The following is a 24,163-nucleotide window of genomic DNA, read 5'->3' as shown; positions in this document are numbered from 1 at the left end:
AATGAGTTCTGACATACTTAGGTATTGTTGTTCTTGTAATGTGTGCCAGACAACTACACCTGCTGGGAGGATTACTAGAGGACCACTACAAAAATTGCCAATAATAACTACCCCTTTCTCAAAAGTAGCCATGATTTGGTAGGACCTTTCACTCCGGCTTCACATGGTTTTAGGTATATCCTCACATTAGTTGATTATGCTTCCAACTATTCTGATGCAGCTCCGCTGAAAGAGATTTCACCAGTTGCAGTTGCTGAAGGTTTAATCACTATCTTTTCCAGGGTAGGAATACCAAGAGAAATAGTTTCAGATAAGGGAACTCAATTTAAATCTGAACTAATGCAACAGGTTCACAAGTTGTTGTGTGTTAAACCAGTTTTCTCTACACCCTATCACCCTACTTCCAATGGTAAAATTGAAAGGCAGCATCAAATTCTCAAGAATATTTTCAAGAAACTTTCGGAATTGCAGCCTTCAGAGTGGTCACGGCTTATACCAGCCGCATTATTTGCAATACGAGAAATACCCTGTGATTCAACTGGTTTTTCTCTTTTTGAGATTTTATACGGCAGACAGGTCCATGGTCCATCAATGGTATTAGAAGAGTTGATTACTGACAAGAAAGTAGACGGTAATAACAATGTGTATTCATATGTCTTGGAATTAAGGGAGAAGTTAGCTACAATCTCTGATATTGTTAAGGAGAACCTTAATGTAGCAGCTAGCAAGTATAAGAGTTATCTTCATTTAAAATCTAGTAACAGAAAACTTAATATTGATGATGAGGTATTGATTCTTAATCCAGATAGGAATAACATACTTCAATTATCTTGGTCAGGACCATATAAAGTCACAGGCAAATCGGGTAATGTTGACTATTGGATTGATGTGAAATGCAAAAGAAAGCTAATGCATATAAACTTATTGAAGAAATATTCAGGAGAGAACACATGCATTTCTTGCATATTGCTGACAGGGGACCAGATTTATCAGTGCCCCAAGTCCATGTAAATGAGGTTGCGGTCTTCAATGAAGAGAAGGATGGTTTTGATGTCCACACTTTGGGCTCTTCTGATTCTCAAGTGAATTTGGATCTCAATCTCAATGAATCTCAAACTAGGGATATTCATTCCCTCTGCCAAAAGTGCAAGAGTGTATTTTCAGATAAACCAAGTGGTACCAATGTAGACTTACAACATTAGACTAATAATTACAAAGCCTGTGAAAGGTAAATATTACCCTATACCTGCACATTTAGTTGATAATTTTAATAAGGAAGTTGATGAACTATTACTGATGGGTATTATTGAACCATCTGATTCCAATTATTGTTCTCCAGCTTTGCTTGTAAAGAAGAAGGAAGGAAATTATAGACTAGTTGTAGACTATAGAGCACTTAATTCAATAACAGAGTTTGATAATGAGCCAATGCCAAATTTTGAGTATGAACTATATAAGTTTCACGACTTTAAATTCAATTCAGAATTGGATCAGCAAGGCATATCATCAGGTCCCCTTATAGGAAGAATGCAAGAAACTTACAGCATTCCCTACAAATAGAGGATTAATGCAATACGGTGCTACCAATTGGTCTCAAAACTGCATGTGCCACTTATGAGAATTGTGCTGCAGGGTTTATAGAATGTTGTTTGTTATTTTGATAATATTTCAATGATTTAAAAGGACTGGAAGTCTCATATTTCAGGTATAGAAGCAGTTTTAGAACGCTTGAAACAGCACAGACTTACTGCTAAACCGGGAAAATGTTTCCTGGGTTTCAAAAGGATCAACTACCTCGGATACATTATCAGTGAACAAGGAATTAGTCCTATAACTGAAAAGGTAGACTCTATTAAAAGAATTGAACCTCCTACTTCGAAGAATCTTTTGAGGAGCTCCTTGGAAACTGTTAATTTCTATAGAAGGTTCATTCCATGTTTTTCTGAAAAATCTGTTGAATTGACGAAGTACCTTAAAAAGGGTTCCCCTAATATATTCACATTGAATGAAACTGCTTTAAAGGAATTTTTTTATCTAAAGTCAAGCCTCTATAATTCCCCTATTCTAAAGATTCCTAATCTCAATTATATATTTTGTCTTAGGACTGATGCTTCTTCAGTAGGTTTGGGTCCAGTTTTACTTCAGTACGAGGCTAATATTCTACATCCCGTGGCTTATGCTAGTAGAAAACTTCTACCTAGAGAAGCTGCATATTCTGCCATTGAGAGAGAATATCTGGGAATATTACATGGCATCCAAAAATTTTCTTTCTACCTTACAGGTCGTCAATTTCTATTGGAGGTTGATCACAAGCCGCTTACTTATCTTGAAACACTGAAGGGTAGTAATGCAAGGTTGCTGAGAAGGTCTCTCTTTCTCCAAAGCTACGACTAAAGAGTTGTTCACTTGGTAGGCTCAGCTAATCATTTTGCTGATTTACTCAGCCAATTATAATTCTTTATTATTGTGTGCCACAATAATCTTAAGTATGGGGTAATATAAGGGAATTCTTCCCTAACAATTGGGGAATTGGTTTGTAGTTAGAATTATACATGTTTTAGTTTTTCCCATCACTCGTAGATGGGCCCCCTTGAACGCTTCTGGTTGCGACTGAAACCAGACACGTAAATCTTAACTATTTTTATTTAATACCTTTCTTATTTTGATTATTATTCTGTAAAATGTCATTTTGAATAATTATCCCTTTTATCACATATGTTTAATTTTGACTACGACCCTATTACTACTATTCTATTTTCCTTGCCCTTGCTACTTTACACTCCTTGCCAGCATTTTACTGAGACAATTAGTTTCTTCTGCTTCTGATTCATCTAGCAACACCACACAGAGGTAGTGCCCCATTCCCCCTACCGACGTTGGTGTCTTAATTGATGCAAGCCTGCATCCCATTTGTTGTAAGTTGGACACTTGGATGATATTCAAGACAGCTGCTTCAAATCACCATAAGGGCCGTACGGACTCGTGTGAATGGTTACAGCAGTTGATGACCATCCTTAGTGAAACACTGAAACTAATCACATCGCCACAAATATATGCTAGTTTACAGCAGGAGCCCATCTACGTATTGACGTCAGTTATCCGGAAAACTTCTGTGATATCAACTATGCCCAAGAAATGCATACAAATTGTTATTTTAATTCTACTTTTTGATTTATGCCTTTTAATGGTTATACTCATCTCTGCTGAAAGTGAAGGTAATTGGTGGTTATTATATCAGAAAAGCCACTACACACTTCGGGACCGCTGTTTCCTTTACAGCACCATTAACTGAAACTCAGTGCCATAAATTGTGAGTTTCGGTTAATGGTGGTTTCCGCCTTTCAGCACCCTGTCAAGAATGGAACCTCCACCGATAACTAGGGACTGTCTGTATATGAGAATTTAAAGTCTTTCACTGCTTGATATCCCATCCTTTACATTCCATACAAGTCTCATCTACAGAACAATTTTGCCCTCTGCAGTTAACGCAAATTGCATGAGCATCATATTTAGCAGATGTTAATCTAGTCTTGAAGCCTTTGCTGCAATAATGATTGCTAGATATGCTAGTGTTGGATATCGTCGGTTAAAGTAATTGTCAAAATAAATAATGTGTCAAATTTGTCAATTCTGATTAAATTTCTAAGGATTATCATAATCCCTAACTAAGTATATGTCAAATGGCTACCAAAAAGAGTACTTCATCGATTTTCTGGGAAAACAGCAAAGAATTCAAAATTCAAGCCAGCTGCTGACTCAATCTTGTCATGAGCTGGCAGAAACAAATTGAAATACCTGGCTCTGTTGTTCCTCTTCTTCCCAAAAGTGGTGGGGCTAGTTATCTATAGCCAAAACAAAAAAATCGGTACCACGGATTTTGAATTTTAGCTGCAGATACTATAAACTGTTAGCTAAGTAATTACTTGGTAAGTTACATATATAAAAATAGGCAGTTCTCAAGTATTTGTGGATTTTAGCTATTCGGTGGGGGAGTCTAGTACCACTGACTTGCGAGTATGGGGGTCTACTGTAACTAACTGGTTATTGGCAATTTTTGCTTATCATCAAGCTGTCAGAACGCCCACCGATAACCGGGGACTGCCTGTACATCAAGAACAAAGAAAGATCCCATCAGGAAAAGCTTAGGGCAGAGAGTGCAGAGAACATGCGTCCTCAATGTATGATGGACAAAAGCAAAGTGGAGTGCACACGTTCGGGTGGGGGTACTCCCGCCACCCAAACAGTAGTTAAACTACCTACCTAATGGCTGTTTTCCAGCTTTGCCAAAAGTAATTCCTATTGTAAAGGAATGAGGGTTAGTATGTTGTGTAGGAACAAAGTTGCATTATATTACAAAGAATAATTAACCATAACAGTATTAGCCCTATCTATAATTATGCCACTCACCTGACATTATTGTAACCTACTCCCATCAAGGCCAACTGAGCAGTTCTGGCTCGAACACCACCAAGACATGATACAACGATTGGATCATCAAGTGCTGGTTTCTTGAACCCAAATCTCTTTGCAAACTTCTCATCAGGAAACAATATAATAGGTCCTAGTGCCTCTACTGCAAAAGAATGTAACAAATAAATATTTATTTAACCCAAACCCATCAGTTTACATCTGCCTAATCCTGTGGTTAGGAGCCCTATGGACACATGAGAAGAAGAACCCTCAACAGGTCGGTATCTGTGTTTGGAGTGCTTCTAGCTGAAATAGTAATAAGCAAGGCTGAAATAGTAATAAGCAAGTTATTCCCTTTGAGTCACACTGTGTGTGTTCAACAAACATCATCTTGCTATCTTTGCTCCTGAAACTTATTAATTTTAATCTCTTATAGCTTCACAATTTCTCGTTTCATTCAGACACATAAAAAGGTTTTCAGTACTTATCCACTGTTAATGGTTTGTGTATAAAATGTGGAGATGTTCTGTACTGAGCATGTCAACATTTACAGATGTAGTACTGGGTGTGAAAGATAATGCTTTCTTCCATGGCATACATATCAACAAAGGAGATAGGTGTGCTACTAGCTTGGTCATACTTGTTAGTTCTTACAGGTAAGCAGTTGAGTATCTAGCAACTTGAAGGAAAAGCAGACACAATAATGACAAACTTCATAAGATTTCTAGGTTCACTGTACGTATTATTGTATGGTTACGTGAATGACTATACCCAGAACTTCTAACTGACAACTAGATTCTTCTATTAACAAGAGGAATATGTACAAGCCATTGACACTGCATAGTTACAAATATAAGGATGAATTAAAATTTTTTTTTTATTAAGTTAGCAATATGTACAGAAGAATAGACAATACTTGGAGGTGAAATACCAGGTGTTACTAATTATGTAGACAAAAAGGAAATAAGTACAAACCAATGTACCAAGTATCATGGATGCACATCTAGCCAGGTAGTTGTGTTGTTATTAATGCTTTGGAGTGTCTTTAGGGCTGCAAACTGCATGACTACACAAATGAAAATTTAAGGTGTTGTGTTAGGAAAATATAAATTTTCATAATAAAATTTATTATTTGGATACTTACCTACTGTTAAAGTAGACCCACCCAGCCTCCCCACAACTTAGTGGGCTGTCAAGGAGAATTCTGACAAGAGCTAAAACATTCGAAACACACCTGGTGGAGAACAGGTAAACTAGACAGTCATCCGGGCAGCCATTCGAATTTTTTATTTGAATGCCGACTCGCCTAATCGGCAGGGAGATATAGCTAAATTAACAGTAGGTAAGTATCCAAATAATAAATTTTATTATGAAAATTTATATTATTTGAGATGAATCTTACCTACTGTTAAATTTAGCTGATTCCCACATTAAGAAGAGGATGGTGGGTAGTGCAGCTAGACAAAATTCCGCTCAGCCATTTGAGCTAAAGGTTTCTTATTCAAAACCCAAAACATTCTCACCTGATCTGGAATCCTTGTGGATTTTACTACCACCAGAAGTTGGATTCCATTCAGGGAGCAAGGCTCTCATACGTATGCAGCAAAGAGTAGCCTTGCGGAGAAAACCGCTTCGATTCAGCCAGCATGAAACGCAAGCAGTATGAGGGACCCCTGTGCCTGGGTCCAAAAGCCCTATCAAACGACAGTCACTTAAAATGAATACCTTTACAATATAAAGGTACGCTCCTATACAAAATTTGTACCTTCACGCTCCCTAAAATATTAAAACCTGGGATTGAAACAAAAGAGCCTAAAGAATTGCTCTTTTTCGGTTCAGGAAAGACTACCCACTACTAGTAGCGGATTAAGGGCTTTACTGTTTTCAAACACAATTCAGTATACTTAAGGTAGTGCTCGGGCAAAAACTGAATTGTACTTGTACTGTGACACATCAATCCTATTCTGGAGCGACAAATTGACTTAACACTAAATGAAGTTGCAACTGCTGCTCACATTATGAATGTTTAACTTCAATAGGGTAGAAGATATGGAGCTAGTTCTCATGCACTAGCCTATCCATTATGTCACAGAGGACCTTGTGTTCCTTGACAAAGTTTCTAAAATTCATAACACAAAAGGTTAACTTTGCCTCTTCCAGGCTTAACCTTCACAAATACATCTAGGTTTTCTAAAACCACACAACAAAAGTTAACTTAGCCTTCATTTTCGTTTTTGTTTGTATGGTGCTTTTACGTTGCATGGAACCAGTGGTTATTCAGCAATGGGACCAACGGCTTTACGTGACTTCTGAACCACGTTGAGAGTGAACTTCTATCACCAGAAATACACATCTTTCACTCCTCAATGGAATAGCCGAGAATAACATACCAACCACGCCGCTGAGGCGCTAAACTTTGCCTTCAAGTTTAACCATTGGCAAAGCCGTTATAAGTTTCTAAAAATCAACACAAAAGGTTAACTCTGCCTCTTCCAGGCTTAACCTTCACAAATACATTCTAGGTTTTCTAAAAGCACAAAACAAAAAGTTAACTTTGCCTTTAAGCTTAACCATTGGCAAAGACAGCCAGGTTTTCTAATACCACAAAACAAAAGGTTGATTATTACCTCTTCCAGGCTAACCTTTGACCATAAGATCTGTTTTTCTTAAAACCACAAAACCAAAGGATGATAAAAATGTTCTAGGTTTAACCTTTAAATTAAATGCCCAACAGATTAGAGAAGTTTCCTCTTTTTTCCCCCAAGGGGTTAAATTGGAATTCTTACAGGGAACTGTAAAGCATAGCCTTAACATCACCCTCAGCTCTAAGGCAGAAAACTAAAATAGCATTTCCTTTACACCAGTTTAAAGAAGGGTGCTGACAGTAAATTTACTTATTAACCACTGCTAAATAAAAGGTTTTACAGTAAATTCAGATATAGTTTAGACCCACATCTACACTCCAGAGAGAGACTGATAGAGAGATGAAGGGGCTTCAATCTCAACAAGATCTAAGAGTACTTGATGCAATACGAGGAAAGTACGTATGGAACGATAACTTTGGAAGTAGACAGTGAAAAGTCTTATCTCCTCTAAACAGAAAACATTGACGTCTACAAGGTTCCAGGTGCTGAAAATTCCTCCAAAATGGTACCCTCAGCAACACACAGACCACTGCTTCTGACCCCAGGCCATGGCAGTTTTAAATTAAGGACAGATCCTATGATAACTTGAAAATCTTATTATTGGGAGGAGACATTCTAACATCTCAAAGCAGTTAAGGAGATGCCTACGTCAATGGAACTGTATGGAATTGTGTAGTAGAGTTGATTTATTCTCAATGGAAGAATGAGACATCTACCAAGAGCATTGGAAATTCTGAAAAGTTTTGCTCTGAGGCTACAAGGGCTCTATAGGAGACTAAGCAATTCTTGTTTCTGACCGGGAATAAACCTGCTAAGCATCCTGATGTCTTTCCACTGCCCCGACATCTAAAAAAGTTTTACCAGGTGTAGTTTGACCATTCTATGTTGCATGAATGCGTAATGACACTAGTTAAACTGGGTCTCCCTAAAGAATTACCCTTGGACCATCATTCCCTCTATATACAATCTCCTACTAAAAGAGACTTATGAGAGATCTCTGCTGAAGACAAGGGAAGCTATAAGGAGATTAAACCAGTGGAGGACAACCAAAAAGAATCACAACTGCCCTTCACCATCTCCACCATATAACATACTGGTCCCAAGTCTCTCCATGCATGTTAGGAGGTTGCAACTGTCCATATCCCAGAACCTGAATCTGCACTTATCCCCGAAAGGTATAAAATAAGACTACCAATAGATAATCCCAAGCTGCATAATCAGCCAGGAAGCAAAAGTGTTCTCACTTCTTCCAAACGGAGCGAGTATAAGCATGAGGACATTACCCTGCAGCATCAGAAATGAGTTACTTGTTTTAGTTACTTGTTCCCTCGCTAAAACTCCCGCTAGGTTGGCGTCTCCACCTCTCTAAGAAGTCGCAGAGACGAGACAACGTATATAAAAGGTAATAAATCAAGCAGACTGAAAATCCATCAGCATGTCTGTCAGTCTCGAGCTCATTTCCCGACAGGAAAGAGAAAGAAAGCAACCTCCTATTAAAGACGGTTAAAGGACCAATAAGCGTTGTACAGCAAAAGTCAGCCTTCGTCTCTCCGCGACTTTAAAAGACAAGACGACAAGCCAAGGCAGACAAAGGGAGATTGTGTCCGAGGACAAGAAAAGTTATGAAATGCTCTCAAATTGGAGAAAGCGTTGGTTCTCTTCTCCATTATTTAGTGCGCGCCAAAATACGCTAAGACCATTAAGATATATTCTCTATGTGGCCTCTATCCTCAACAAAATGAGGATACAGCAAGGCGTATTGTGGTAACAAACGCCGACAGGCCAAAACAAGTTCATCTAACTCCATTCAAACTCTTCTTCTGTCAGCGGGCGACAGGAGGAGACAGCTGCCGACAGGAGGTAAACAAAGAGCTTAAAGGATTACTCTTTCTCTGCAACCCTTGGCGACAAAAAGCGACACTTGTCGATAAGAGGTGAGTGCTGTATCGAATCCACAATGACTCATTGAGAACAAGACAGTTTAGGCGACGCGGGACTCAGCAAAGTCCGCACTCAGCCAGAGTCAACTGCGTTCACACGAGTCAACAATATCCACAGCAGGGTTCCCCAATGTATCAGACCAAATTATTGTACCAATTCTCTTCAAATTATTGTATTTTGATTAATAATCGTTTATCGTACAGATGGTCAAATTACTGTACTCGTACGATAATTATCGTATGTCTGGGAACCCTGGTCCGCAGTCCGCACGAGTCGCAGGAGGAGAGAGAACGAGGCGCCAAAAGTGGGAGGTGGTGGGAGAGGAGTTACAACAACACTCCCACCTCGTCCGAAAGCAATCGTACATACTTGAAAGCATTCCTATATGAAACTAAGTTAGAATTCTCTGAAGCTAGAATATCTAACTCGGTGAGAACTTTAGATACTACAGAGAGTGTCGACTTGAAAGAGAAACATTAATTGAGGCAGTAGTAAGAGATTTCCCGATAGCCAAAGAGGAAGCACGCAAAGAACAAACACAAGCATTACGAAGAAAATGGAATATGCTAGCATACATGAATTTAGAATAACCAAAACATGAGAGATAAACAGTCGACATATCTAAACGTGTAAAACTCGCTACAGATACATTATCATCTCAATAAAATGTCTATACCTATATCATATATTATTAAGTCTATGCATGCTAACACCTCAAACTAGGTGTTGAAGACGACAGAATGCGCCTACGGAGCAAGCATCAACGCTTACCGAAATGGTCCTTGTGTGAACTCTTTAATGGTCCTTTGGCGAACGCTTTAAAAGATATTCAGACCATGAAAAGGGCGAAGTAGGTATTGGAAGGCACAGAATCCCATCGCCCCAAGAACCGACCTGGTTCCTTGGCAGCGGACGTTTCCAACTGTCGCAGGGCAGTCCTAGGCTCGGGCTACATACAGACGAGGGCACCCACACCTTACTTCTAACAGGGAACGAAAAAATGAGCGCACACTGGAGGGATTCGGAACGTTCCCATCACGAACTAAGTTCAAATTGTATTAGAACTAAAAATAGGTTAATGTTCTAACTTCTCGTTACGCTTTTCCTGAACCGAATGGGGAGCAGAAGGCGGAGCTACAATGGAAGTAAATACTAGCCTACTAAAATGCCTAGTCTGAGTAGGGATAGCCTGACAGGTTTAAGTCCTGATCTAACTAATTGCTCTCACATTCTATTAGTTAAAGTCTTTCCTATATCTGACATATTCAGGCATAAATTTCTCAAATTAAATCCCTACATTCTTCACATCTAGTAGTTCCAAAATCACACTCTGTACCCCTGCCAGTACAAAGGAATGTAGATCAACTTCTAATTTCACCATCCTGGTTACACCAAAACATTCCTACATAGCCTGATGTTATTGGTTTTACTTCCGGTGGAAGATATCCTAGGAAAATGAAATTACAATACCGTAAACAGGTGTAAAACAGCCAAACTTCATAGAATACCAACAATCGCCTAGCCGCAATGGTGGCAAGGAGAATTCTGACAAGAGCTAAAACATTTAAAACACACCTGGTGGAGAACAGGTAAACTAGACAGTCATCCGGGCAGCCATTCGAATTTTTTATTTGAATGCCGACTCGCCTAATCGGCGGGGAGATATAGCTAAATTTAACAGTAGGTAAGATTCATCTCAAATAATTCTAGTCTAACATTAAAATTCAGTTAGACGTCAAGTTCGAAAGACAAGCCATGCCAATTTTCAATCTAAAAAGAAGACTGAGAGATAAAGGTAGGTATATCACAACAATTAAAGATAACTTACATTACTCCATATCCTCAACATTAAACAAGATAAAAATAGTTACAAGTAGCAATCCTAAGAAACAATGTATGTATCCTAAAGAGATTTAAAGCATTAATCAAGCAAGTTAAACTTACTTTACAGGCAGTCCCTGGTTATTGGTGGCCTCAATTATCGGCGATCCAGTTTTCAGGTGCTTGCTTAACAACAAAAATCTGCAATTTTTGGCACTGATAATCAGGTATTGGCAGCAATAACCCCCCGAAAACTGCTGATTTTTGGTTATCAGCGATTTTCGCTTATCGTCATGCTGTTGGAATGGAACCTATGCTGATAACTGGGACTGCCTGTAAATGCAATTCTAGCTTATTTAGCTACACTCCTTGCTTGCACTGGCAATAATGTCTGCCTGAATTATGGTTTATATACAGTACAGGCAATCCCAAGTTATTGGCGGCCTCAGTTATAGAAGATCCAGTTTTATGGGGCTTTTCTAATGTCAAAAATTGCTAATTTTTGGCACTGAAATGCAATGATTTTCAGGTATCAGTGCTGTTACAAGTGCTGATAAGCGCAGAAAATTGCCGATTTTTGCTTATCATAAAAAAGTTGGAATGGAACCCCCACCGATAACTAGGGACTGCCTGTATATACAATTGGAAATCAGTTCAAACGCTGTAGTACTTACATACAATATTTTTGGATTTTGGAATCATTCCTTCTTCTGACCGTTCTTTGGGCAAACGGACATCAATTAATGTTATTTCATCCGAGTCTAATTTCCTTTGCAATTCAGAATAATCAATATCTGAAAAAAATACCGTGACAGAATCATCACAAAAGAATTTCAATAAAATCAATTCATTATAAAATTACTTTACTAATAGCTAATTACAAAAATGATTTTCATTATTAAAATGAGTTTTATTGTATACTTACCGAACAATTATAGAGACCGTGATTTCCACGAGCGGCAGGATACTAAATTCAAATTTAGCGCGTCGGCGTCGCCAACACTGGTGGTGATGACGTCATCTCCCTCCACTCGCGGGAGAACCAGGTACAACTGCCCAGGTGAATCCAATTCTTTCTGCCCGTCCGTCCACCTAAGGGGAGGAGGGTGGGTATAATCATAATTGTTCGGTAAGTATACAATAAAACTTCATTTTAATAATGAAAATTTCATTTTTATTGTAGTGTCTTACCGAACAATTATAGAGCTGATTACACATTTATGGGAAGGTGGGATTCAGTGGACCACTAGTATTTTTAAATGGTTTTACATTTATTGCAATACCAGTAAACACTCAAGGTGTCTGTTGTACCTTACCTTGTAAGAGAGCTACAGCAGACTGTTACTGCCTCTGGTCGGTGCTCTTCTTACTATTGTAGAGGAATTGGAATTTGACCAAAGTTAGCCTCTACAGGAGTGGAATCCTTCCGTAGTTCAAGCGAGACAAGGCTGACTGACGGAGGATAGTAACAACAAAGATTGCCCTTGCCCTGGGCTAAGACCAGAAATTCAATCATACAAAACATTTGTCACCAACACCAGATTTAAAAACATATATACCCAACCATTGTAAAATCTGACCTAACAGACTGGTGAGTATCCCAGGTACTCAGTACCCCCAGCTTCCCTTGAACTCGACAACCTATTCAAGGTGAAAAGTTAGCATAGAGTTGACGACCCCTGTGCCGTTTCTCCCAACACCAGCCAGAAACCGCCACCGGACCTAAACGTTTTACAATTCTCGAAAACCGTTTCTATCTCTTTTAGATAATGACTCGCAAAAACCGAATTCGATCTCCAACGTGCTCTGAAGAATCGAAGCTAAAGATAAATTCTTTCTGAATGCTAAAGAAGTTGCCACTGCTCTAACCTCGTGAGCTTTAACTCTCAGAACGGAAAGATTGTCGTTCTCGGACTGCGAGTGAGCTTCCCTGATAAGCTCTCTAATAAAGAACGATATAGCATTCTTAGAAAGAGGACGAGAGGGATTTTGAACCGAGGTCCAGAGCTTAGAAGATTGTCCTCTGAGACCCTTATATGGCAAAAAAAAAAAAAAAAAAAACAAACAAGGGAAAAATACTAGCTTAATAGCCATGACTGGACATAAGAGCCTTTCTTCCTCCTCATGTCCAACCAAATCAGATAAGTTCCTTACCACAAAACTCCTCGGCCAAGGATTAGAAGGATTCTCATTTTTGGCTAGAAAGGTTTCAAAGATACCGAAAATACAGCATTGCCTTGAGAGAAACCGACTCTTTTGTCTATAGCGTGCAATTCGCTGACACGCTTAGCAGAAGCTAGTGCAATAAGAAAGAGTGCCTTCTTAGTCAAGTTCCTGAGTGAAGCCGACTTCAAAGGCTCAAACTGTGGCCCCATGAGGAACTTAAGCACCACATCTAAGTTCCAAGCCACTGTATCTTTGCGGGAGCTTAGTGGTTTCGAAAGACCTAATGTAGGCGACGAGATCTGAATTGGAGGAAATATCCAAACCTCGATGTCGAAAAACCGAAGAGAGCATGGCTCTATATCCTCTGATCGTCGAAGGAGCCAGTTTCTTAGAGTTCCTAAGAAATAGAAGAAAATCTGCTATTTCTGTTAAAAGAGGTCGCAGAAGTAGAGACTTTAGCACTTCTACACCACTCTCTGAAGATTCTCCACTTCCCTTGATAGAGTTTGTTAGAAGACTCTCTCCTACAACGAGCGATAGCTTCTGCAGCTCTTCTTGAAAATCCTTTCGCTCGTGACAAGATTCCGACAGTCTGAAACCCTGTCAGAGCTAGAGCGGACAAGTTTTGGTGGAACCTCTTGAAGTGAGGTTGTTTGAGAAGCCACTTCTCTGGAGGAAGAAGTCTGGGGAAGTCTACTAACAACTGGAGAAGGTCCGGGAACCACTCTTTCCTGGGCCAAAAGGGAGCGATTAACGTTAGCGTTACATTGCTGTGCGACATGAACTTGTTCAGCACCTCTCTTATTAGACCGAACGGAGGGAATGCATAAGCTTCCAGACCCGACCAATCCAACAGCATTGCGTCCACCGACCAAGCTAGAGGATCTGGGACTGGAGAACAAAAGAGAGGAAGACGGTTGTTTCCTCGATGTCGCGAACATTCTGATCTAACCTCGATTCCAGACTGGCAATGGTGTCGGAAGAAAACTACACGGGAAGCCGGAGAAGTGGGATTAGTAGGAGGAATAGGAGGTGTAGTTAAAGGAGACATAACAATTTGAGGAGAAACAGAAGGAACAGATGCATCGCAAGACGAAGCAGAGCTAAGTCTACTTTCCCTAAGCGCTGCTTTTTTTCTAATTCTGTCTTTAGCTAATTTCTCCGAGTATGAACTAAAAAACTTCCATTGAGAATCAGTCCAATCACTACACTCGTTACATGTTCGATCTGCTGAACAAACCTGTCCCTACACTTAAACACATTTAGTGTGAGAATCATACTCTAGCTTGGATAATCTAGTTTTTACATCCTGAGATGCAAAACCTAACTCCCGACGGACTAGAATCCGACATGGCAACGCCTAAATAAAAAGCAAAATAACAACAACGCCAAAAAAGAGTACTTCACCAATTCCGAAGATCAAATCCACAAGAAAAAAGCGAAGCAAAGTCATCCAACCGCACCGACCACCCCGATGTTCACACCGACGCCGGCAGGAAAAGAATTGAATTCACCTGGGCAGTTGTACCTGGTTCTCCCGCGAGTGGAGGGAGATGACGTCATCACCACCAGTGTTGGCGACGCGACGCGCTAAATTTGAATTTAGTATCCTGCCGCTCGTGGAAATCACGGCTCTATAATTGTTCGGCTAAGACACTACAATAAAACACATTTATAAAAGAACTCTTCGTTTATATGTAATACAAAAAACACCTTACTTACAACTAATACTTTACAATACTTTTCAACACGATAAGACTCATAATAGATGAGGGGGATAGATGAGGGATCCTGAGCATCCATACCCAACCTGTCATAGACTGAAGTTTTGCCAGGTGAGCGTGGCCATGAGTGACTGCCAACCAGCAGTGATGACATTTGCATGGGTCGGGGACTGTCCCTCGAGTGTACTCCAGTCTTCTGAGAAGCCGGAGCTTCTACAGGAGATGACTGAACATGGGACTTCTAGCTCAGCCTGGAAAAAGGGTGATCCTCTTCTTGTTCGTCCAGGTGAGGAGATCTTCGGCTATCTTTTTGAGAGAGAACGACTGGGTCCCTCCCTGCTTCCGTAAATATGACAACGCTGTGGTGTTGTCCGAGTAGACCGCTACGTTTCTTCCGGTGACTAAGTGGTCGAACGCTTGTAGCCCTAAGAGGATGGCCTTCAATTCCTTCCCATTGATGTGCAAGGTCTTTTCTCGTTCTGTCCACAGACCTGACACTCTCTTGTCTCCTAGGAGGGCTCCCCATCCGCTGTCTGAGGCGTCTGAGAAGAACTGCAGGTTGGGGTTCGACACAACTAGGGAGATTCCTTCTTGTAATCTTTCCCTCGGAAGCCACCAACGGAGATCCATCTTTATCTCTTCCGTCAGGGGGAAAACTAGTGAGTGCGACCGTGTCTTCCGAGACCAATTTGCTTTCAGGAAGAACTGAAGCAGCCTCATGTGTAGGCGTCCTAACCTGACAAAACTCTTCACTGAAGCCAGGGTCCCGAGTAGGCTCATCCATTCGAGCGTGAGCAGGACAGGCGAACCAGAAATTGCTGGACTGTTGACAGGCAGGACTCTATCCTCTTCGGGGAGAGAAAAACCCTAAAAGCTAGAGTGTCTAGTATCATCCCTAAATAGAGAATCCTCTGAGTTGGAATCAATTGGGACTTCTCCGTATTTACTATGATACCCAATTATTGTGTCAAAGTATCTTCTCCAAGTCCTTCACACACTAACGCCTGGATCTGGCTCTCAGGAGCCAGTCATCTAAGTAAAAAGCTGTGTTGATCCCCATCAAATGCAGCCACTTTCCCAGAAGAGCGAGAATCCGAGTAAATACTTGAGGGGCGGTTGACAGACCGAAGCAGAGGGCTCTGAACTGGAAGACTCTCTTCTTGAAGACGAATCTCAGGAACTTCCTGGAGTCCTGATGGATGGGGACATGGAAGTATGCATCCTTCATGTCGAGAGATACCATCCAGTCGCCCGGTTGGATGGCTGACATTACCGATCGACTGGTTTCCATTCGGAATTTCGTCTTCCAGACAAAGAGGTTCAGAGCGCTTACGTCCAACACAGGTCTCCATCCATCTGATGCCTTGGGGACTATGAAGAGCCTGTTGCAAAACCCTGGGGAGTTCGTGTCTGTTACTTCCTCTATGGCCTCTTTGTTGATGAGCCCTTCTACTTCTTTGGCTAAAGCCAAAGCTCTTGTTGATCCTGTCGAGTATGCTGTCAAGCAGACAGGTGTATTGTACAGTGGTGGATCCTGCGTAAAAGGGATCACATATCCCTCTCGAAGCACCTGAATTACCCACTGTTCTGCTCCTCTTCGACTCCATTCCTCCCAGTAGTTGTGGAGTCTTGCCCCCCACGGGTGTGTGAAAGACCTTCCGATCATTTCTCTGTCCTAAAGGAAGGTTTCTTGGTAGACTTGGAGGTGGTTCGTAGATTTGTTCTTGGTCTCTGCTGCCACCTTGATTTACCTCCTCGAAAGAGTGGTTTTTGTAGAGGAGAAGCTTTGGCTCCTGTCGCTGGAGGTTCCTTAGGTCTTCTCGCTGACTGAAAGAGAAGATCATTGGTGGACTTTTTCTCGAGTCCGACAGCACATGCTTAATGGTTTCTTCTGGAAACAGGTGAGATTTACTCAGGGGGGAGAACAACAAAGCCGATTTTTGGTTCGTGGTTACTCCTCGAGATGTGAAGGAGCACCACCGTTCTCTCTTCTTTAGTACTCTCAAAGTGAATAGGGCGGCCAATTCCCCTGAACCGTCTCTCACTGCCCTGTCCGCACCAGGACAACACATTGAGCCAGTCGGCAGAAAAATCCTCATCTAGAGACTGGCAATCTTCAATTTTTCTGGCTTACGCTGCAATAGTCCAATCCAGAAAACTGAAGACTTCGATCAACTTGTATAAGTTCTTCACCAGGTGATCCAACTTGGATGAAGAGAACAACACTTTCGCAGCCAAGAACGCTGCTCTTCTGTTTGAGTCCACAAGACCGGAGAAGTCTCCTTGGGAGGAGGCAGAAACTCCCAAAGAAGGAACTTCTCCTGTCGCATAAAACCTGTAGGTTTTATTCTGCAGTTTCAATGGAGGAAAAGTGAACGAAGCCTTGCCTGACTCCCTCTTCTTAGCAAGCCACTCTTCTACTTCCTTCAGTGCTTTCTTTGAGGACTGAGAAAGAACTAGTTTCGGTAACCCCAAAGGCGCTGATCTCCTATCCTTCACAAACATCGACGGAGGTGAAGAAGGCGAAGCAGGTTAAAAAAAATCTGGATAAGTCTGTAAAAGAAACCTTAACAGACTAGAATAAGCAGAAGAGGGCTTCGCATCCTGGTCTTGAGTTTCCTCTTCCGACAGGACGGCCGATACCCTGTCTTCCTCTTCTGTCTGGCTCGTTGTCTTCTTTAAAAAGACCATCAAGGGGGTTTGCTAACACTCCTCACTCCCCTTGCTAGAGAGAGGAGCTCTTGCTACTGAATAGCAGATCTGTCTATTGTATAGTAACAATGCAAAAACCACCACCAATATGACCACCCTACTCACCTATATCAGACCAGTTCCAGCATATGATGTGTCTATTCTTCGACCCGCCCATAGGAAGAAGAAAGGAACAAAGAGAAGGAAAGAGACCAGCCAACTCACTCATTCTCTCTTCCACACAATCATCTTAAGTAAGATACAAATCGCCCCACCAAGGGCACCAGGTGAATTACACTTGTTCGGCAGCCACCACCTGTGGGCAACGTCCTTTAGGTAAAAGGAAGTGAACATGGACTGACACAACCAAGAACCAGCATTCAAAATTCTATGAACAGATAAGTTTTTCTTAAATGCCAGAGAGGAACTTATACCTCTGATGTCATGTGCTCTAGCCTGCACAGACTCAGTAACAGAATTATCAAGAGAGTAGTAAGCCTGTTTAATCATCTCACGCAACCAGAATGAAATCGTGTTTTTGGACACATCCCTTCAGGACCGACCAGTGCTAACAAAAAGTCTATGGCACCTAGGCCTTAGGTAACGAGTCCTTTTCAAATAGCATCGTAGTGCTCTGATGGAACAAAGCAAGAGCTCTTGCGGATGGTTGTCCACAGTCATTCAGCGAGGGAATGGAAAATTAGGCAAAACTGAGGGATTCTGGGTCTTAGCCACGAATTCTGGGACAAATTCGAAAGCCACAGACCCCCAACACCGGGTGTGCTTAACATCATAACTCCGGCCATAAAGCTCATATCCTTTATGATGATTTCAATATGGGTATTAAAATTTTCTGACACCTTTGCCTGTTATGAAAACTTTATCTAGGTCAACATGGTTATTAAAAATTTTCTAACACCTTTGCCTGTTATGAGAACTTTAGCTAGGTCAAAGTGTCTTTGAAATCTGCTGAACTTTCTGTGAATGTTTCACAGGAGTTCTGACAAGCCTTAACCTTGAGCATCTAGAATATATGGTGCTCAGTCTTTTTTCTAGGTAGTTATGAGATCAGCAATCATTTCTGAATGCAGTACTCCATCCACACCATAAGCACCCTGTTCATTATGTGAAAAGCCCTTGAAAATGATTGGTTATTGCTGAAAACTGCATAGTAATTGATCTTTTTTACTTAATTCCTCTTCATTCTTCATTATAAATTCATGCTCATTTATACTTGAGGTTCTTTGCTATTAATTTCCTTTATGTACTGAATCAGAGAAAGAAGGAATTTGTCTCCCCAGTTATTTTCAAGGTTTTGCTAATAAGCATTAATGTCTAAGCAACATGAGCAGAACTGCTGTATGGATAAGGGTTACTGCACCAAGACACAACCAAGATAGAGAAAGAAATGCAGCTTTAACGAATAGGATGTCCCAAGGGATACTACGTATCCTGTATGAGCAACTGAGTTACCATACGCAGCTGACAGATATTTTGCTCTTATTTCGGTCATGTCAGACCTTTGGGTGTAACTGTGAATGACTAGAATTAAACAGGTAGTAAATCAGATAAAATCAATACTAGAAGGACAAATTTAAAACCCACAACTCCATCAGCTCCTGGAACAGAACATACTGCAGCTAGCTAAGCTTAAGTTACACTGCATACAAAGCTATCACACATAAGGCCTTCCTGCTTAATGGAATTCAGCATTGGTAAGAAAATTGTTTGCAGTTTGTATGAATATAGTATAAAAAAATCAAATACGTACTGTAGGTCTCATTTGTAAGTTTAAAATTACATTACATAAATGGTTTCTCATTTTCTCCTCTAAATAAATGCAAGATCTGTCATATGGATGGTAAAGTTTAAAACTTGGTGAGGTAGTTAATAGGAGAGATCAAAAACTACAGGTTTGTCCCTGACCTTCATGGAAGCAGAACATTTAATTTCACAAAAATTGTCTGTCTCCCCATGAAATATACCAAAATGAAGTGGTTTGTATCTACAAAGAATTTTTATTTTGTTACTACCTATCCAATTGTTATTTCTACCACCTTTTACTATTAAATAACTGTCATAACAGTAACAAAAATTAATTTAACCTTAATAAACAAAATACCTGGTGGCAAAGAAATATTAGTTGAAAATCCTTGTGGAAACTGAGATGTCAAAGGCAGCATCAAACATCTTGAATTAAAGACAAGTCTTGGAAAGGTCTTCCGTATGATCATCATCTAGCTGCAATAAAGGAAGTTGAGGTATAATATTTTTCATCAAAGTCATTTACCCAAATAAAAAGTGGGTCTGAAGTTAAGCACAAAAAAAGTAACGGATGATTATATTTCACAAGCTTAACAAGGAAGAACCCACTGAACCTGATCTTTTGTAGCATCAGATGCTCCCCATTCCTACACAGAAAGCTCCTCAGCAGTGTGCTACCCCCTTGAATACACTGTATCACTATGCATTCATTCCCACACTTCATCTTCTAACCCTACCTGGCTAACACTTTCTATCTGTCTTTCCTTTCAACCCTTTCAAATCTGACTATACTGGAAAACATTTCTGAAGCAACCCCCAAATATAAATGGCAGGCTACTGTCAAATCTACACTCTTCGTTGGACACTTTACTGTTCCTACTTTCCTGACAGCAGGTGGTTGTCACTCATTGTCAAAGAAAAAGGCAACCCATTTGATGATGGGCTTGACAATAAGTACAGCAATAAGAAATTCAATGTGCTCCATTTCTGCTTTTCTGAAGCTGACTGACAAGCAACACAAATTAAGAATAATTTATATCTTCTTAGATATACTAACCTGGAATTCTTTTATACAGATACGTATACCCCCAGCAAAAGCTGGTCTAACAAGAAAGTACTTGTAGCAACTGAGTGAGAGGAGTAGAGGACCTGGGTGGGGAACTTAATCAATCGCTCTGTAAATAACGACCGCTTATTTCTTTAGCAAAGGGACAAATGCCAGTTTCGTTTAGGGTGGGCTTTTGACAAAGACTACAGTTTGTATATAAATATCTTAAATTTGTGATTTTTTTTAGTTATAAAAACCTTTCTCTTTTATATGGAAAACTCATTCTTTGGGAAGTAGATCATGTCTGGTGTTGATCTCCCTTTCTTTCTGCTTTTTGGTATATGTGGGCAAGGGAAAGATGACTTCTGATTTCTGTAAACACTATTACATCCTAGCATATGTGACGTCCAGGCAGATAGAGCCATGTGCCAGAGTTATGACTTATTTGTAACATTACTCTAAGATATTTGGAGAACTTCTGGTTTCCAGTGTGGGATAGACCAGCTCAGAAGGAAACACACTGCAAATTCCACAATAACTATATTCTACCTCTCACTCTTGTTACAGAGGGGATTGAGGGAGTCACATCTAGTAACTACAATAACACTCCGAGGCTGGAAGCTCTGTTATATAACAAATGTGTACCAGGTACAGTCAGCAAGAAATCCAACTGGTTGCCATTAGAAGAGAATGCCAGTTGTCTTTCATTCACCCAACTTCTCACCACAGTAAGCCTTAGGGAGAAAGTAACCAAGGACTTGTGGGCATCTCTAGGGTATAAAGTGGTAAAATTGGAGCACAAAACCCACCCTCAGTACCAGTAACACCAAGTACCTTGTGGATGCTAGGATGGAGTAATCCCCCTAACTTTATGCACAATATATATAACCAAAGCCAAGCCACCATCTTTCCCAGCCTTCCCAGCACTCATTTGAACAATGTTAGTGTATATATGTAACATTTATTGATCATACTCAAGATTGTAGTTGTAATCAGCACAATAAAACAATATTTTGTTGCCTGTATTAGTGAAAGTATGAAACTTTCTATTCCCGGGGTCATGGTTTGAGATGAAATTAATTTTTACCTTGTAATTGGTGGTTTTATCCTCACTGCCATCACAACTCCACAGTGCTTATTTGATTGTAATTATACACATTTTGGTCTTAATTCACTCTAAATTGCACTTGAACTACGCTGCAGTTCCTAGTTCCTAAGTGCTCACTCCACAAACACAGTTACGGGCAGCACACAAGTACATGGTTTATGAGGTGCAAAGCTTTATTCCTTAATTGTTTACTTTACTCATTATTTAGTTTAACTTTACAGTATTTTGTTACTTCAAAATGTTTAATTCATGTCTATTATCCCTTTTTTGCAACCAAATTAACCCCGAAAAATTACAAACATTTCTGAAGTACATAAGAGCAGATGCCGGCAAAATGACTCATCGTTGTCAATCTAGTAGAGCTTCACACATATGCCAATGTATTTGCAAACTGTTTCCATGAATTCTAGTTGTCAAAGTAATGCAATAATGATAAAATTGCTGTAATATGTATATACACCACACATGAATACGCTAATTTCACTTATTTACCTGGTTTTGTGTAAGTCTTAAACCCAGTTTGGAGGGTAAACACACACCAATTGGCAACACTGATAAGCAATTGAAGAGCGCGAAGAATGCCATAGGTACCGTTCACAAGCAAAACTGTTGATATTTGAGTCAGGAATCTAGTTACTTTTTCAACAACGATATTTTCAAATTAATAATCATAAATATGGAAAAATATTTATGCAATTCATGACCTTATACTGCTGTTTAACTATTTATTTAAATAATTATCTAGTGCACGCTTCTTCTTCTTCTACCAAAAATCGTAGTTTCCTTAAAAAGTAGTGGTTGGAAGTCGGTGTTTACGATTATTGTGATGAAAATGTCCCAGCATCTATGGGTACAAGTGGTATGTGGATTTAGCACAGGAAATGGAAAGTTTGTTGACACAAGCGACTCCGCAAACATCAAGATGGCGTTAATCTTCGGTCATGGAGGTAGTGTGCACTTTTCATTACCCTCTGTTTAATCTTAAAATATGGCCTTAATTTCTAACTTTGAAGAAAATACTTACTTCGAAAGGAGAGTAGAGGTCTCAAGCTGCACCTCTCACCACCAACAACTCATGACTGATGACCATCTCCGGTGTCAGGACGTGTTAAAGTACTTTTTCGGAGGGTGGCCACAAACGCGGGTAGTCAGTGGCTTGACTAGTCCAGTCGGTTGGTTACCCTATAATGAACTAAACATGCTTGTTTGATATTCATTAACGCTCGTGTAGCTTGGCCAAAAACTTTATGCTATACAGCGTCAGCAAAGCAACATTTTTAGCGCTCATGTATCCAGACCCTTAGCATAAGTTTAACCTGGACTTTTACTGTTTCTCCTTGTCACTCGAATTATTTCTTTCCACTTGGATTGTAATACCTTTATCCTGGCATTTTAAACTACTTGTTTTGTATTTGTTTTTAGCTGACCGAACTGAGTACTCTTAGTAGACAGACCTCCAAATATTATTTACCATCTGTGAAGTAAGTAGCCTAATCAGATTACCTACAGCCGCTTAAAACAAAAAGAAACAAAAATGTAGGGGAAAAAAAGCTTGTGGGTTAATCTACCCTAACCAATAGTGGCACGTCGGGTATTTCCTTGGATACATTTAATCCTCTCCCTCTTAATATGAATGCTCCAGCCTAAGTGACAACACATCAAATATACGTAGCAGCGTAGCTATATCCGCATACTTACCCGGCTCCGTTACTCTATTTCGTATCTCTCTACCTATGTTATAGCCTTAGCCTATGGTATGAATGTTAGCCAGCCTTGATATCTTTGTAGTAGTAATAGACGGATTTTGCCTCTTTGAAACGGCTCCCTTTGCTAGTGTCCTCATTTGCCTGTTTGTTGTCTTTGTAACGTAATAAATATTGTATAAATTCTTTCCTATTTTCAGTTTCCTCCTTCAGCAGATCTGTAAATGAAAGTATACATATTAGCTCTATTTTTCTCCTTATTTTCCTGATATGGCTGCCTCACAAAACTAAATCTATCTCTAATCTAACTATTTGATGGCCAGCAGAGTAAGAAATGCTGTTTTCATTTTTGTTGTTGACAGCGCAAACAATTCGTATCTTCTCCTCTTAGCCTATTTCTATCATCTAATTCTACTGTACCTAGTCTAGCGCTGCTGATCAGCGTTTTTTTAATGATGTCAAACAAGATGTCTTCACTTGTTTTCTTTATATTTTCTGTAAATTCTTAATTTTCTCTTGTCATTCATTTCTCTCTGCATGCTTTTTGTCCCAGTTAGTATTATTTCTTTTAACTGCTTATCCTTAATTTGTAAGGACAACACTTTTCCACTAATACCCTGTACATAATTAATCTAACTGCATTGTAGGTACCTTATCCCAATGTAAAGCATTTTCCAGCCTTGCCGCTAACATATTACTCAAGTATCTGTGATAAATGCAACTAATTATATTCATATTATATGCATGTCTGTGTAGAAACATAAATTTGCTGGCAAAGAGTCAGTTTTTGCCTCTGCCGGTCGGATACTACACATCCGTCTGCACCCGTTTATAATCTCCTGTTTACCTGTAATAAACATCAGTACTGCTTTACTTGTCTCTTTGTCGATACCTCACAACCGGTGACCTCCTGGACTGTATGGTGACATAGCAGTTTTGGCTCAGCCATTAACGTACTCATTATGGCCACTCACCTTCAGAGTACCTTTAACGACTAAATATGGCACCACAGTCTAGGTCTCTGAAAGTTCTTCTCCACGGTTGACACCAACGCCATCAGCGGACTCAATATGGCACATCTTCCCACGGTGTGTTTTGGCGTTTTACAAACGGTTTGGCCCGCCATTCACGACTCATGTTGA

The 24,163-nt window shown here is 40.1% G+C and overlaps 1 protein-coding gene across 1 annotated transcript in view; it reads right to left on the bottom strand.

Moving 5' to 3' along the window:
* The window catches only part of LOC135220951 (rhodanese domain-containing protein CG4456-like), a 30,456-nt gene extending 7,298 nt beyond the window's left edge, over positions 1 to 23,158 (bottom strand). The window contains exons 1-4 of the mRNA XM_064258604.1: positions 23,017 to 23,158; positions 19,521 to 19,639; positions 11,492 to 11,611; positions 4,408 to 4,573 (exon numbers count right to left, since the gene is read on the bottom strand). Of these exons, the coding sequence (XP_064114674.1) occupies positions 4,408 to 4,573; positions 11,492 to 11,611; positions 19,521 to 19,635 (401 nt within the window). The 5' untranslated portion in view covers positions 19,636 to 19,639; positions 23,017 to 23,158. The remainder of the gene's footprint in view (positions 1 to 4,407; positions 4,574 to 11,491; positions 11,612 to 19,520; positions 19,640 to 23,016) is intronic.
* Positions 23,159 to 24,163: the final 1,005 nt, after the last annotated feature.

The sequence above is a fragment of the Macrobrachium nipponense genome, chromosome 2 (genome assembly GCF_015104395.2).
Source record: "Macrobrachium nipponense isolate FS-2020 chromosome 2, ASM1510439v2, whole genome shotgun sequence".
Taxonomy (NCBI): Eukaryota; Metazoa; Arthropoda; class Malacostraca; order Decapoda; family Palaemonidae; genus Macrobrachium; species Macrobrachium nipponense.
This window is presented reverse-complemented; position numbering and strand designations above follow the sequence as displayed.